General features: G+C 40.5%; 1 protein-coding gene across 1 annotated transcript in view; it reads right to left on the bottom strand.

Annotated features, from left to right (window-relative positions):
* cfap46 (cilia and flagella associated protein 46) overlaps positions 1 to 16850 on the bottom strand; it is a 219090-nt gene that overhangs the window by 99154 nt on the left and 103086 nt on the right. Inside the window, exons 28-35 of the mRNA XM_033034743.1 lie at positions 16025 to 16172; positions 13893 to 14076; positions 12464 to 12623; positions 8973 to 9208; positions 6520 to 6633; positions 2916 to 3080; positions 1788 to 1936; positions 1258 to 1356 (exon numbers count right to left, since the gene is read on the bottom strand). Coding sequence (XP_032890634.1) covers positions 1258 to 1356; positions 1788 to 1936; positions 2916 to 3080; positions 6520 to 6633; positions 8973 to 9208; positions 12464 to 12623; positions 13893 to 14076; positions 16025 to 16172 — 1255 coding nt within the window. The remainder of the gene's footprint in view (positions 1 to 1257; positions 1357 to 1787; positions 1937 to 2915; positions 3081 to 6519; positions 6634 to 8972; positions 9209 to 12463; positions 12624 to 13892; positions 14077 to 16024; positions 16173 to 16850) is intronic.

The following is a 16850-nucleotide window of genomic DNA, read 5'->3' as shown; positions in this document are numbered from 1 at the left end:
GATTTTTGGCCATCTTACTCCGTCCCCCCCCCCCTGCTAATCAGGTGCCGAGGATTTTTCCCATCGATGAAAAATAAAAGTTATTAGTGTTTAGAAAATGTTGAGATTCTCTCTCCTGTCAATCACGCCGTGAAGGCTACGTCCCTTCTGGTGGGAGGGACTTTAAACCCTGGAAGTGTGGGCATGGCTCAGTCTCTGCAAGATGGGGGAGGGAGAGGTCACGTCTTGCTGTCTTTAGTGGCCTTGTACTCTGCTTGAAATGGTATGAAACTGCATTTGAATTTGGTGGCCTTACACCCAGCTTGAAATGGTATGAAACTGCACTTGAATATGGTGGCCTTGCACCCTACTTGAAATGGTATGAAACTGCATTTGAATTTGGTGGCCTTGCATCCTGCTTGATGTGGTATGAAACTGAACTTGAATTTGGTGGCCTTGCACCCTGCTTGAAATGGAATTTCAAGGAATAGCCGTGAGTCAACTGCCAGCCCACCAGCCGTGAGTCAGTGAGCTGCCAGCACAACAGGCTTGAGTGACTGAGCCGCCAGCACAAGAATCAATTCGGCCCACAATGTCCATACTAGCCCTCTGGAAACCAGTCGCTTCAGCCCACAACACCCATACTAGCGCTGCAGAAACACTCCCCCACTGGCCAACAATATTGGAATTGGTTGAGAGGTGGAATATTGCGTTGGGGGACCAGCCTTCTCGATGCTGGGACCCAACGGGTCCCACTTAGTCTAGTAATACTCTAAATGTAACCTCACCAATGTCTTATATAACTGCAACATTACCTCCCAACTTATATGTGTAGGAAAGAACTGCAGATGCTGGTTTAAATCAAAGGGAGACACAAAATGCTGGAGTAACTCAACGGGACAGGCAGCATCTCTCGTGAGAAGGAATGTGTGACGTTTCGCATCTAGACTCTTCTTCAGACACAACTTCTATACTCAGTACTCTGACTGAAGAAGGCTAATGCGCCAAAAGCCTTTTTGATCACCCTATCTACCTGTGACAACTTTCAAGGAATGCCATTTTCCTATATCCTTTCCATGTAGATCAAACCATATGAACAACAATTACCTTGTGAATGAGATCCTTTATCAAATGAAGATTGGATACATTTCACTAATTATAAAGCACACAGTTATGCCATATCCATCTTTGTACCAGGTACATCCACATTCTGAAAATGATTACTTTTTTAATGTAAATGTGAACTAAAGTATACTGAATAATATCAAAATAATATACTTAGCCCGTTCTGTATCGTAGATGAATACTGATCCTGGTATTTTTTCATGGTACTGAGCAGCCCGAGTCAAATTCAACTCTAAACATATCTGGGCAATCCTGTGGAAAATAAATGCATGATTGGTCATTTAAGATAAAGCTCATTATATACATTTTTTTAAATGTGCAAACATTTTACAGATTACGGAAAACGTGACAATCAATGGTTTTAAGCAATAGAATACAAAGGTTAACTTTAAGGTACAAGAGACTGAGAACCAATAGATATTAGCATGGAGGAAAATGATAGATACATATGTTTGCTGTGCAATACAATATGGGAGGCAATTTTGGATTACAAGACGAGTCAAATCAATAGGTTATTATAGTGTGGGTGAGGGGAGCAATCTGTAGCAATGCCTTGGGATTGAACCCACCATTTAAAGTGAAATAGACAATCTGCTTTCACCCAAAACAATAAGAGATAACACAGCACACAATACTTGGACAATATTTTGTTAGATATGTTTAGAAAAGAATTAAAAGATCACCTGAGATGGTATAAATCAGAAAGACTCTTGTTATCCAGTATTTCACTGGCAATTAATTCTTCAAGCTGAAGAATGGGCAATGTCAGGTGTGTATACGATAGGCTTTGCAACTCTTTCACCAATAAATCCATGTAGAATAAACTGTAGGTCTTTCAAAATAAAAATAAATCAGTCAGTATTGTGGAAACTATAGCATTAATTTAAATCCCCAAAAAACATTGCTGTTGAGCAATTTCATTTAAACAATTCAGAACAGGATACAAGCATTTGCTGCATTGGTTTGCGAGATTTAGAGTTGTCAATCAATACATTTAGCTGAGTGGTCATCTTGCAACAACAAGTATTTTGAAGGTTTCGTTCTGTCTTTATGGATATCTAAGTTCATTGTTTGTTTATATTGAACATTCAGAGCAATCAGGACTAGGAACGATTATGTTTGTGCAAAATTTATATAATTATATCGTGTCATTGACAGTAGAGGGTGGTTTTCTACCAGGCTAGCCTTGACAAGAGTGTGTGCATATTTTTTAATGATTAATGCTTTGATTTCTTCTATTATTACTTTCAATTAATCACTTATTGACTCGTGAATATTACCACTTATCAACCTGATCAACTACTATATGATGCCAGAACTTGGGCTCTTAAAAAAGCTTTGTGGTCAATATTTTCACCACCACAGGAAGTCATTTTTCAGTTATGTTGACTGCAGTAATTTTTTTGGTCAGCAAGGAATAATGAAGAGCTTAATATTACAGTGGTTGAGGAGGAAAACAGACCTGTTCCTATGTGGAAAATAAAACATAGCACCAGTCATCTGATCAAGGTCAGTGCTGTAAAACTGACACTGAATTACCATCTGATTACCTGGACTGTCATAGCCACAGATTTGCCCCTGTAGAAATCTCACACATCTGAGAGTATGCTGCCCAGCATCAGATGTACACACATATAGTGCTTTTTAACCAAGATGCCCATATCTTACACACACAAACACTCATATACTATACTTCTAATTTGCCAGAAATTATTATCAGAAAAGATCGGAAAATTCACATTCTCGTGTTTATATTAACATGACAAATTGCAGAATGATTGTGATTTTTGTAAAATATTTCTTATACTTACAGGTTTCAGGATATTATTCTTGTTGATCAGGCAATTACTTGAACCCTTTTTGAAGGCTTCTTTAACTTCACTGGGACATACATACATTGCCCATTCCTCTAGATTAGTCGGCACAGTAACAGGTGGTATATTTGATTTTGATTTATCTCGACCATCAGTAGTTGACTATGAGAAAATAAATATACTCCCAAAATCAAAACAGGTAAAACAATAATGCAGATGTAGGGTCTTTGACCTGAAACCTTAACTCCACTTTTCTTTGAACAGATGCAGTTTGACCAGCTAAGTATTTCCAGTATTCTGTTTTAATGTAGTAACATTGCCTTTCTTGCATTAATGCTATTGTCTTATTTACCAAATCCATTATTAAACCCAGAATATAATTCTGCCAAAGTGTCAGCACAGCTATGGCTTGAGAATGCAGACTTGTTGCTCACATCTTCCATTGTTACCACCGTTTCTTCAAGTTATCTGCTGTTGAAACCTTTACCACTGTTTGATTACTCTAAACAAATGTTCTCCAGGTCAGTATCCCATCTTCCATTCATCATAAATCTGCTCATTCAAAGCTCTCATATTCCAATTCTGACACACTTATTCCCACTTATCCATCATTCTAGTCTAGCACTACATTACATTTAGAATCTAAATCTTGTGTTCAGATCCCTTCATAACCATGCTTTATATGGTTGAGCTCACAGATTTGGTATAAAGGGGAGGGTAGTGTCTTGTGTTCTGTGTCTTGTGTCTACTGTTTGTGGGTAAGTGTGTCTGTTTGGTGTTCAGCCATGAGTGAATGGCGGTGCGGGCTCGACGGACCTGGTGGTCTACTCTCGCACCTACTTTCTATGATTCTATGATTCTATGATTCTATGATTCTAAGAACACTGTTTCTCCCTTTGCATTTTGCTTTTGCTTCCACTTTTTCCTGAAGCTACACTCTCAGCTTCAGACAAGCTGTAGATTTCACCTCTAAATTATCTCTCCACTTTGACCTCACACCCTATTTAAGATGCTCTTTTAATGCCCCTGGCCATATTTTACTAGGAATACCACTGGGTCCCATCCCCTCAACGCACGGTTTCCGGGGGGGGGGGGGAGGGGGGGGGGGAGCCTGCGGCGTCACACACACACTAACCACCCCCTTTGATATTATATTCATATTATTAATTTGCTCCTTTTACCCCATCCCTGCCCTATCCACTCACGCATAGCCCCCATCTCACAGGCGCATCTAAAGAGAGAGAGAGGGAGGAGGGTAGAGAGAGAGGGCAGAGAAAGAGGGGGCAGAGACAGAGAGAGGCAGAGACAAAGAGTGAGGGGCAGAGAGTGAGAGGCAGAGACAGAGAGTGAGGAGCAGAGAATGAGAGACGGGGCAGAGAGAGAGAGGGGCAGAGACAGAGAGAGAAGGAGAGGGGGTGGTGAGAGAGGGGGATAGAGAGAGGGGGGAGAGAAAGAGGGGGGAGAGAAAGAGGGGGGAGAGAGGAGGGGGAGAGGAAGGGGGGCGAGAGGAGGGGAAGAGATGGGGTGGAGACGGGGGTGGAGAGGGGGGTGGAAAGAGGGGGGGAGAAGGGGAGAGGAGGGGGGGAGAGGAGGGGGGGAGAGGAGGGGGGGAGGAGGGGGGGAGGAGGGGGAGAGGATGAGGGGAGAGAGGAGGAGGGGGAGAGAGGAGGATGGCAGCAGGGCGGGCGGGCGGCCGGGCAGCGGGCAGCAGGCGTCAACCAAAGGACTGCGAGTTCGGCGGCTTGAATCCAGAGCCCGACTTACTCGTCTTTTGAATAACGGGGTGGGGCGAGGGGGGGTTGGGGGGGTGACATTATTTGCAGCGTGAGCAAGACGGCAGGCATGCAGATCCATTGTGACATCATCAGCAAAAGACAGTTGTTTTTATTTCAAAGTTTTGTCCGATTTTTGAACATTTTCAGCAATAACTCGAGAAACAAAGAATTACATTTTCAGATAAGGTGATTTCTGACTCCACTGGAAAAATCTGTGCCAGAATATGTTGATTTTTTACCGTTAGCATATCTTACACACACACACACACACACACACACACACACACACACACACACACACACACACACACACACACACACACACACACACACACACACACACACACACACACACACACACACACACACACACACACACACATTTTAAGTATATAGATGGATTCTCCCTTATCATTCTGATTACATTGGATTACTGCAGACAACAATGACAGCCTGGCAACATCCTCATCTACCTGCTGAGCCTGTGCCAGAGAAGACTTAAGACAGCAAAATATAAAGTGCTGGAGTGACTCGGCTCTCAGCAGATTCCCGACCCAAAATGTCACCTACCCTTTCCCTGAAGAAATGATGCCTGACACACTGAAATATTCAGACATTGTGTTTTCCCCAAGATTCAAGTATCTGCAGTTCTTTGTGTCTGGGCTCAGGTACAGCAAAACCAGTCATTTATATTGACAGCTGTTGCTCTGTGAGGCAATGCAAAACTTTTGAATGAATTTCCAGTCCTCAAGTGTATTTGTATAATAATTTCTGAAGGGTTTTTTAGAATTATTACTGAGTGGTTGGCTTAGAATTTCATTAGTTGTGGCTTCCCTATTATGACTTCACTGATCAGATGGAAGTTGACTTTGTAGAAATTCTAAAGCAATGTCTTTGGTAAAATATCTCCTGTCTTGGTACTGTCACAAATGTGAACTGACACTGGAATACCTAATTTGTCATAGGAATAACAAGTAGTCATTTATCATTTTATAATGTACCAAAGACCATATGATACGTCCACCAAATATTCCTGTCTACTTAAAAGATCAGAACAACCTGGCCTGTTCAAATTGTTTTCATACAAAACAAATGTACTATTCATTATGTTGATTGTATTAAAGCAAAAATACGGACCAAAGATAAAAACCAATAAAGATGGATTTAGTTATTAAGATCATAAACATCAAATTGCATTTCTGTACTATTTTTTAAACTACTATTGACACCAGTTGCTTAGAAAGTAATTCAGTGATCATGTAACAGTTAAAAAGATTCAGGCAGTCAATTTGGGAAAGTATTATTTTGACACTTTGGATTCCTTATGCCATGTTGCTTTTTCAAACAACTCTTTACAAATATCAATATTTTTAAATAAGGGAGTTACTTTCCATAATCTAATGAAGTGATGTCAGATATTTTGATTGTGGGAAAAAATCATTTGGACTTATTCTAGGGCTACAGAGTTGTTTACTTTGGCCACATAGCCAAAGTCAGTTGGCATATTCTGTCTTTGTGTAAATGTGTACTGGATGTCTGGGTGTGGAGACACATGTTGTACTATGGGTACACAGGAGTCTGCAGATGCTGTAGGCTGGAGCAACAAACACACTACATGTAGAAACTTAGTGGATCAGGCAGCATCTATGGGATCAAAGGGATAGTTGTCATTTCAGGTTAACACTCTGCATCAGGACATTGTATATTGTCGTCGATGTCTGGGTGTGGACATGCATGCTATGGCATGGACCATTAAATCAAATTATCTGTTATCCCTTTTGAATAAATGCAAATTCACATAGTCTTTCAAAATGTTTGAGTAGTACCTCTTTCTTGCCTTTTGATTTATTTGATTTAGCTCCAGTATCTGGACGAGCAGTCTTTGAAGGAGGAGGAACAGTTGACTCCTTGATGAATAACCATGCAGCTGCCAGTGATACCTAGAATTAAAATTTAAGGAAATAAAGAGTCTGATAAAAATTCAGTTCAAATTAATAGCTTCAAATAAAATCTATTAGAAAAGTTATTTTGTAACCTTGCCATGGCCTTTCGCAGCTGTGAGGACATAGGTGGTATTTGGAGGGGCAGTACACAGCATAAGGTCTCACTATATGCTGACCACCTTTTGCTTTTTGTCTCAAACCCAGGCACCTCTCTGCATTCTGCTTAATAATTTTGGTCAATTTTCAGGTTATAAGATAAATCTTGGAGAAAACGAACTGTTTCCCACTGACTATGAAGTACAACCCTCGGATCTTACCAACTTGCCATTCAAAATTGAAAAAAAACAAGCTCTCATACTTGGGCATTTCAGTTACGAGAAAATACAAGGATCTTTTCAAAGAGAATTTTATCATTCTGTTAAACCAGATCAAACAGGCGCTAACACAGTGGTCACCTTTGTCAATGTCATTTGTCGGCCGGATAAATTCAATCAAAATGACCATTTTACCAACATTTATGTACCTTTTTCAGGTTTTACCAGTTTTTATCCCCAGGTCCTTCTTTGACCATCTTGACTCAGTTATTTCCTCCTATATATGGAGAGCTAAGCAGCCTCGTCTTAATAAGACCCACCTTCAAAAAACCAAGGCTGCTGGTGGCCTGGCTCTCCCAAATTTTCGCTTTTATTATTGGGCTGCTAACCTGCGCTGCCTTGCATTTTGATCTTTCTTTCACAGCCAGCCCGATTGCCCTGACTGGGTAGCCATGGAATTACACACAGATGATAATATGTCCATACCTGCACTACTTGGTTCCTCACTTCCACTCCCCTCAATTAAATCTGTAAAAAATCCAGTGGTTAAACACTCTTTAAACCAAACTGTCATTTGGCAACCTAAAAAGCTGTCAAGGTTGCCCGGCTGGCAACAGGGGAAAAAAAGTTATGTGAGAGCCCTGTGTAACCTACCTGATCTCCCGGTTGCTCAGCACTTCAACCACCCCTCCTATTCCCAATCTGACCTTTCTGTCCTGGTCCTCTTCCATTGTCAGAGTGAGGCCCAGCGCAAATTGGAGGAACAGCACCTCATATTTCGCTTGGGTAGTTTACACCCCAGCAGTATGAACATTGACTTCTCTAATTTCAAATGGCCCTTGCTTTCTCTCTTCCTCCCCTCCCCCTTCCCAGTTCCCCTACTAGTCCCACTGTCTCCGCCTACTTTCTGTCTTTGCCCCGCCCCCTCCCCCGACATCAGTCTGAAGAAGGGTCTCGACCCGAAACGTCACCCATTCCTTCTCTCCATAGATGCTGCCTCACCCGCTGAGTTACTCCAGCATTTTGTTTCAAACTCTTCAGTTTATACAGTCTGTTTATACAGAAGTTTTATTGTTGGAAAGTCAATCTTGTTTTATAGGATTATGGACTGAAATTCAATCCTTTCCAAAGTGGAGAACACTAACAACCATTTTGGATTTGTTATACATCACTAGAAATTTGACCAGCATGTCCTATTTATTATTATTATTGCTGGCCCTATTTATACACAAGGGTGGTTCCAATTCTCATGCAGCTTTATGGCTGATGCACTCTGCAAGACCATATCCTACACTGTCCACGCATAGTTCAATTCAAAGAGGCCTGCCAGGAATGCCAATTTAACTTCATCCTTGTGCTTCTCACTCCATTTTACACTGATCCTCTCAGTATCCTGTATCTCCATCCCATATACCATCAATGGAATCCCAGATCGAGGTCTCCAGACCTGATACTCCTGACTCTACTCTAGATGACCCAGTCTCCAAATCCTTAATCAAATGTGTTTCAGTACACCTCCATCATCACTACCCGACAACTCACTGAACCTCACCACCTCCATTGCCAGAATTGTGAGGTTGCAATCCAAATGTCGCTGGTATCTGATCCTCCCCTCCTCTCACTTTACACTTCATTTCCCATTTTAATCAGTGCCTCGCTGCTGTTCCTACCCAGGTCATACAATGGAGTTCACTGCAAATTGTGACATGCATTCAAGGCACGAATACTTTAATCAAGTTTCTCTTATTTTCTGTATACCCATACTTTGGAATCATTGTATGTTTATTAGCATCTGCTTAAGTTGTAGCTCTAGAATTGGACTAATTGGATTTGATTTATTTTCAGTTTTAAGGTAATTGATTATCAAAAATGGTTTCTACATTGACATATACAAAGACTCCCATAAAACTAATATAAATCACTTAATAAAACAGTTGCACTAGACCATGGACGAAAAAAAATCATGTTCCAAATCTGATAAATTATTTTTATACAGAAATGCAAAATTTAATTATCACTCACCCGCCATATGCACATAACATATGCATATGCCATTAAACAGTGGTGCTGGGTGGATGTGTGGCCTGCAATTGTTGCCATGATTGTTTGTACAATAACCAGTGTATCCAGTTGTTTCACGTCCTGCAGGTCTGCTAAGGTCAGGTTAGTATCAATACTTTGTGCTCCAATCACTAGCTGATGCTTTTCTGGAATGAAGGCTTCACTTTTTGACATATTCTCCTTTCTTGAGTGCTCTTCTGTATATAACAAACACATAAGAATTGAAATAAAATGTCAACATAAGCACAAACCTGAAGGGCCAAAAACATTATAGTTTTAATATGACATACCTGCACAATATATACAAAACACAAATAGAGCAGGTGAATTTTTTCAACTCAAAAGTTTTTCCATTTTTATTTCATTCACTACATGCTACTATATACTGTATATCCAGACTTTTAAGCATTCTGATGAAAACAGATTTAACAGAAGAACGGCAATTGCTTGCAACATGAATTGTGGGGTTGAAAGGAAGGTTAGGTGGTCAGCAATTCAGTAGGAATAAGGTCGAGACATAGGGCATGGGTTTCATGAACTAGATGTTCATGCAATGTTCCAAAATGCCAAATGATGAGAAATTGGAGCACGGACAAAGAAACTGTATTCCACTATGTTGTTTATTTGGGGTATGGATCCCGATATATAACTGGGTGGATCACGTGTGCATTTTTAGTATAACTTGCAGTGTTGAACATATTGCACTTACTGAGGGATAAGATACATTCTACGAGCAGAACTAGGCCATTTTCCCCATCAAATCTACTCCGCTATTCAATCATGGCTGATCTATATTTCCCTGTCTTCTCCCCATAACCCCTGACACGCATACCAATCAGGAATCTGTCAATCTCTGCCTTTAAAATATCCATAGACCTGGCTCTGCAGCCACCTGTGACAATTAATTCCACAGGTTCACCACCCTCTGTCTAAAGAAGGGCTCCGGTCCTTGACACTCCTACTAGTTGAAACATCCTCTCCACATTCACTCTATCCAGGCCTTTAACTATTCGGTAAATTTCAATGAGGCCTACCCTCATCCTTCTAAATTCCAGCGAGTACAGGCCCAGTGCTGTCAAACGCTCATCATATGTCAACCCAATCATTCCTGGGATCATTCTCTTAAACCTCCTCTGGACCCTCTCCAATGCCAGCATATCCTTCGTCAGATATGGGGCCCAAAACTGCTTACGAGATTCCAAATGCGGTCTGACCAGTGCCTTATAAAGCTTCAGCATTACATCCCTGTTTTCATCTGCTAGTCCTTTCGAAATAAATTTAGTAAAATAATTGCATTTGCCTTTGTTACTACTGTTTCAACATGCAAATGTGCTTTTTGGGTATCCTGCACCAACACTCCCAAGTCCCTATGCATCTCCATTTTTGGAATTCTCTCCCCATTTCGAAAATAATCTATGCCTTTTTTCCCATTACCAAAATGCATGACTCCACACTTTGTTATGCTGGATTTCATCTGCCACTTCTTTCCTCACTTCCCAACCTGCTGCAATGTCCTTGCTTTCTCTACAACACCTATCTTTGTATATCTGCAAACTTGGCTACAAAGCCCTCAATTCCCTCATCCAAATTATTGATATACGTCGTGAAGAGTACAGACCTCAACATCAACCCCTGTGGAGCACTGCTAGTCACTGGCTTCCAACTGGAACAAGCTTCCTTTATTGCCACTCTTTGTCTTCTGCCATTCAGCCTACCTGCTATCCATGCTAGTATCCTCCCTCTAATACCATGGGCTCTTATGTTCTTTAGCAACTTCGCATGTGGCAACTTATCAAAAGCCTTCTGAAAAGCCAAGTAAACCACATCCACTTATTCTCCTTTGTCTATTCTTCTATTTACTTCCTCAAAGAATTCCAATAGGTTCGTCGGGTAAGATCTCCCTTTCACAAAACATGCGGACTTCGACCTATTTTATCATGTACTTCTATAAACAGATTTAAATCCCTTCTTAATGATGTTGAAGCGGGCTCTTCTGTCTGTACATGCTTAGTTTGATGATGTTCTGACTGTGACTCTATTTATATGTTCTCTGTTGTTTTTTTAAAAATTATTGTCTGTAACTGTGGAACTGCGCTGCTGCCTGTCTTGGCCAGGACTCTCTTGTAAAAGAGATTTTTAATCTCAATGAGACTTATCCTGGTTAAATAAAGGTTAAATAAAAATAAAAATAAAATAAGTACTCAGAAACCTCATCCTTTATACTGGACTTTAAAATCTTCCTAACCACTGAAGTCAGGCTAACTGGCCAAGACTTTCCACTCTTCTACTTCGTTCCCATCCTAAACAGCTCAAATCACTCCTGCCGGGAACCACTCCTGACTCTTGTAATGCTTGAAAGATCACAACTGATGCCTCCACAATCTCTAATGCTACCTCTTTCAGAACCCCAGAGTGCAATCCATCCAGTCCAGGTGACTTATCCACCTCAGGCTTTTCAGCAACCCAAGCACCTTCTCCTTAGTAATAGGCACTTCACTAACTTCCACCCCCTGACTCTCTTGATTTTCAAGGACGTTGCTGCTGTGAAGACTGATGCAAAAAACTTTTTCAATTCATCTGCCATTTCTTAATTCCCCATTATCACTTCTCCAACACCATTTTTCAGCAGTCCAATGTCCACTCTTGCCTCTCTCTTACTCTTAATATATCTAAATAAACTTTTGCTATCCTCTTTTATATTATTGGCCTGCTTACTTTCATATTTCATCTTTTCTCTCCTTATTGCCTTTTTAGTTACCTCCTGTTCTTTTTTTAAAAGCTTTCCAATCTTCTAACTTCCCACTAGTCGTTGCAATGTTGTATGCCTTTTATTTTAGTTTTATTCTGTCTTTGACTTCCCTTGTCAGCCACGGTCACCTCATTCTCTTGTTAGAATTTTTCTTCTTCTTTGGAATGAAATGGTGCACCTTCTGAATTATTCCCAGAAATTCCTGTTCCACTGTCATTCCTGCTAGGGTCCCTTTCCAATCAACTTTAGTCACCTCCTCCTTCATGCCGCTTTAATGGTATGGATAATGGTATGTGGCATACAAGGTTATGTGGTCATGTATTTCTTTGCCTCAGGATCCTGCTATGTGGCAGCTGTGAATAAGTGTGATATTTCATGATTTGCACATAAGCTGCCTCACTGATAAATGAAGTGTTCTACTACAGTGAACTAAATTCATATAGTATTCCATTCATAGGGCCATGTGTGCAAGGATCAGAATCTTTCTGTTAGGATAATGAGCTTCAACAACATTGTTCACCTTGAGGATGCCATAGTAGCATGTGCATTCAAATAAATTGTCCACTTAATTAATTTGCAGTTGGCTGCAACAATTCTCAGAGAATCAACAATTGTCAGAGAATAAATACTAGCAAGGAAGAGTTGTAAATGATTTGCTACCATAATAACATAATAGTAACTTGGAAACTTGAGTTTAGCTAACCTTCATCCTCCTTAGGATTTATCCAAGGTTCCATACTCAGGAGAATATCCACTGCCCAGTCCAACTGACAGAGTGCCTCAGTTATGGAAAATCCACTGCAATACAACCATTCACCAAATTCAATCAATTCTTGGATTTTCTGCCAGTTACTTTCGGGCTTCTAAATGAAAAAAAGATGCAATATTAATAGGAATCACAAAACAGATTCATAGGAGAAGCAACAGACCTTAAAGATGTTATCTTTCACTTTTATGTCATTGGACTAAAAATTGGAATGCTGGAATATTTGAGCGAAGGATAAAGAGAACCTGACAGAGGAAGAAGAAGAAGGAGGAGAAGGAGGAGGAGAAGGAGGAGGAGAAGGAGGAGGAGGAGGAGAAGTAGAAGGAGAATTATCATTATTATCTATATTACTAAATCTCTGATCTTGACCGCTTTTGGCCGACTGTGCTGCGATTTCCGAGAGAACGCCGCCACCTACGGCCGTCATTTTTGGCCACCTCGCTCAGAACCCCCCTCTGCCATATGAGTACGGAGGATATTTTCCGTTGATGAGAAATGAGAGAGATATTAATGTTTTTACAAAATTCCCCATTCTCTCTGCTGCCCCCGCTGGCAGCAGGGGGAGGGACTATAAAACCAGGAAGTGTCTTGCCTCATTTAGTCTCTGCCAGACCCAGGAAGCGAGAGGGTCACGGCTCTCTGAGCAGCGAATAACACTGAATGCACGTCTACTCCACGGCGAGTCCCCTCGAAGCGGCTGTAAAGTGGCTGCAGCCCTTTTTAAAAAGTTTGTGTTCACAAAATGAATTTTGGTTGTCGTGTGGCTGCAGCCCAATGGCTTGCCTCTCCTTTTTAACAAGTTTGTGTTCACAAAATGAATTTTGGTTGTCGGGTGGCTGCAGCCCAATTGTTTTCCTCGGCTTGACTTTTAAAATCGTTGCAACAGTTGGATACCTGCCCAAGCATCCATACGGCCCACAATGTCTATACTAGCCCTCTGGAAACCAGTACCTTCAGCCTGCAACACCCATACTAGCGCGACAGACAGCCCCCCCCCCCCCCCCCCCCCCCCCCCCCCCCAACGGATCCCACTTAGTCTAGTTATAATTATAATTTTAGGGGGCATATATGAGAAATTATTTTCCAGAAGCAATATGACAAGAAAAAAAATTGAAAATAGATTGTGGGATATCTAATCCTAAATCTTACATAAGCTCTTGCTTAATTTCTTTGATTATGAATCAATGATGATGTTTTTATTTGGACCATTTTTCGATTGACTGTGATTCTTTATTCCATGACTACAAGCCTAATGTTTTTTTCAGCATTAAACTATTTAAGATGAAAATTATTTCTATCCATTTAAATTTCAAAATATATAGCATATATATAGCATATTGTCATAATGAATGGATGTGTAAAATACCTTTAATGCACCAATTGAATTTTGATAACAAGCTAACTGATTTGCTGTATCTTTTGAGAAAACTACCACACGGTGCCACATATAAGATACTTGATCTTCACTTTCGTCATTTAATTTCTGCATATCCATCTGGATATTTTGACCAAGCCTGGTATTTACCATAATTCTATGCTTGAAGAGAAGCCTTAAAATAGAAAAAAAAAATCATGAATTCTTAGTGATTAAAAAAAAGTTTTACATTCATTACTTGATCAATACTGTAACATAATTTTGGAAAATTAAGCTGTAAAAATAAGTTCTAAAACAGTATTTTTCGGCTACGAAAGAATCAATGTTTCCTTATACATTGCTTTTATAAATTTGTGTCTTACAAGCAGAATTAGGCATTTCACGCCATCAAGTCTACTCTGCCATTCAATCATGGCTGATCTTTCTTTTCCTCTCAACCCCATTCTCCTGCCTTTGCTCTGTAATTTTGGACACCCTTACCAATCAAGAACTTGCGAACTTCCGATTTAAAAATCCCCAAAGACGTGGCCCTCCACAGCCATCTGTTGCAATGAATTCCACACAGGCACCACCATCTGGCTAAATAAATTTATCTTCATCTCCATTCTAATGATTCGTCCTTTCTTTTTGAGGCTGTGCCCTTAGGTCCTAGAGAGTCCCCCTAGTGGAAATATCCTCTACTCCGACTATCCAGGCCTTTTATTATACGGTAAGTTTTTGTGAGATCCACCCTCATTCATCTAAACTCCAGCAGGTACAGGCACAGAACCATCAAACACAAATCATAGGTTAACCCAATGATTCCTGGGATTATTCTCGTAAACCTCTGGATCCTCTCCAACGCCAGCACATCTCTCGTCTGATATGGGGCCCAAAACTGTTCACAATACTCCAAACGTGCTCTAACCAGTACTTCAACATCACATCCCTGCTTTATATTCTAGTTCTACAAAAATGAATCCTAACATTGTATTTACCTTCCTTACTATCGATTCAACCTGCAAATTAATCTGTTGGGAATCCTGCACCAGACCTCCCATGTCTCTTCAAACACACGATTTCTGAATCCTCTCACCATTTAGAAAATAGTCTATGCCTCTAGTCCTGCTACCAAAATGCATGACTTCTCACTCTGCTACACTATATTAATTCTACCATTTCTTTGGCCACTCTCCTAACCTGTCCAAGCCCTTCTGCAAACTCCCTGCATGCTCTACACTACCTGCCCCTCTACCTATCTTTGTATCATCTGCAAACTGGGCCACAAAATGATCAATTCCAACATCCAAATCATTAATATACAACATGAAAATTAGCAGACCTGAAACCAACCACTGCAAAACACCACTAATCACCCATGACCACTGTAACATTGCCTTTCTTAAAAACCGATTGTATCTCCTGATGTAATTTGTACCCTACATCCTGGTTACTGTTTGGAGGCCTGTATATAGCTCACGTCAACCCTTTCAGTTTCTTAACTCTACCCACAAGGATTCAACATCTTCTGATCCTATGTCATCCCTTGCTAAGGATTGAATTAAATTATTTACGAGCAGAGACACCCCAACCCCTCTGCCCACCTGCCTGTGTTTTCGATAGGATGTGTATCCTTGCATGTTTAGCTCTCTGCTCTGATCCTTATTCAGCCACTTCTCTGTGATGCCCACAACATCGCACCTACCAATTTCTAACTGCGCTACAAGTGCATCCACCTTGTTCTGTACACTGCATGTATTTAAATATAACATCTTTAATTCAGTATTCACCATCCCTCTCCTCAAATTGGTTCTCATTTTTCCTGATCTTAGGCTCTTATCCCTCTTTAAACTTTCTGTCCTAATACTTATTCCGGATTTCTTCTGAATAACCTCTCCTGTACTTTATTTTCCTTCATCCATACCTTTCTTGCTAGAAAAAGTAATATGGGGAATTCCTCAATGTAGAACGTTGGGATAAACAAAATGGTGCACCTTATTAATGGGCACCATTGAATCAGAATTACACCTCACCTATCTCGTATCCACCTGGGATGGTGATGTCAGAAAAAGAGCATGTCAATGCTTCCAAATTCTTTTATAACTGTGTTTAATATTTATACAAACATGTCTCATTTTACTTACAATCGCTGCTTCGTTTTTGGCATTTCTCTGATGGCATTGTCTAACACCTTTAATCCGGTTTTCCAGTCTCCTTTATTTGCAATGATGTGGAATAAAAGTCCATACATTGCTGCCCTTAACTTGAGATCTTCTTCAGGATCATTGCCAGCTTCAAATAAATATAATTAGTTGTAATTGGTACATTATTACCACTTAACTATTCAGAAATGGGGTAAACATTAATTCCTTCACTATGAATGTTGTGATTCTTTGGAATTGTCCTCCTAACAAAGGCATATTTGGAAATTTAAGGACTCAACAGTATTTTCAGTACAGTGTAGAAAATAATTACCTGACCATAAAAATGTGAAAGGATGGCACTGAGTAGATAAATGGTCTATTTCATACCAGGTTGCTTTGGAACAAATTGGTAAAGTTGCAGGATGGAGAAAAAAGTGAAGAGGTGTGATCCTGTAGATTGTAATTCCATATCTACAATTTAAGAATAAGTTGGGAATGGGGTTGAGGAAAGAGAAATGAAAGGATATAGTAATTTTTGGCATGTGTGTTGTCATGTGCGGACGTGGCATCAAAGGACGAGATGCCAAAGCCAAGAAGTGGAAGCCAAATAACAGAACAGAAACAACGGCGAAAAACCAAATAACCGAAAGGGCGCAAGGCCGAAAAGCCAACTAACCGAAAGGGCGCAAGACCGAAAAGCCAAATAACCAAAAGGGCGCAAGGCCGAAAAGCCAACTAACCGAAAGGGGGGGATCACCGAAAAGCCAACTAACCGAACAAAAATGACGCCGAAAAGCCAACTAACTGAAAGGGCGGCTCGCCGAAA

The sequence above is a fragment of the Amblyraja radiata genome, chromosome 15, assembly GCF_010909765.2.
Source record: "Amblyraja radiata isolate CabotCenter1 chromosome 15, sAmbRad1.1.pri, whole genome shotgun sequence".
NCBI classification, from domain to species: Eukaryota; Metazoa; Chordata; class Chondrichthyes; order Rajiformes; family Rajidae; genus Amblyraja; species Amblyraja radiata.
This window is presented reverse-complemented; position numbering and strand designations above follow the sequence as displayed.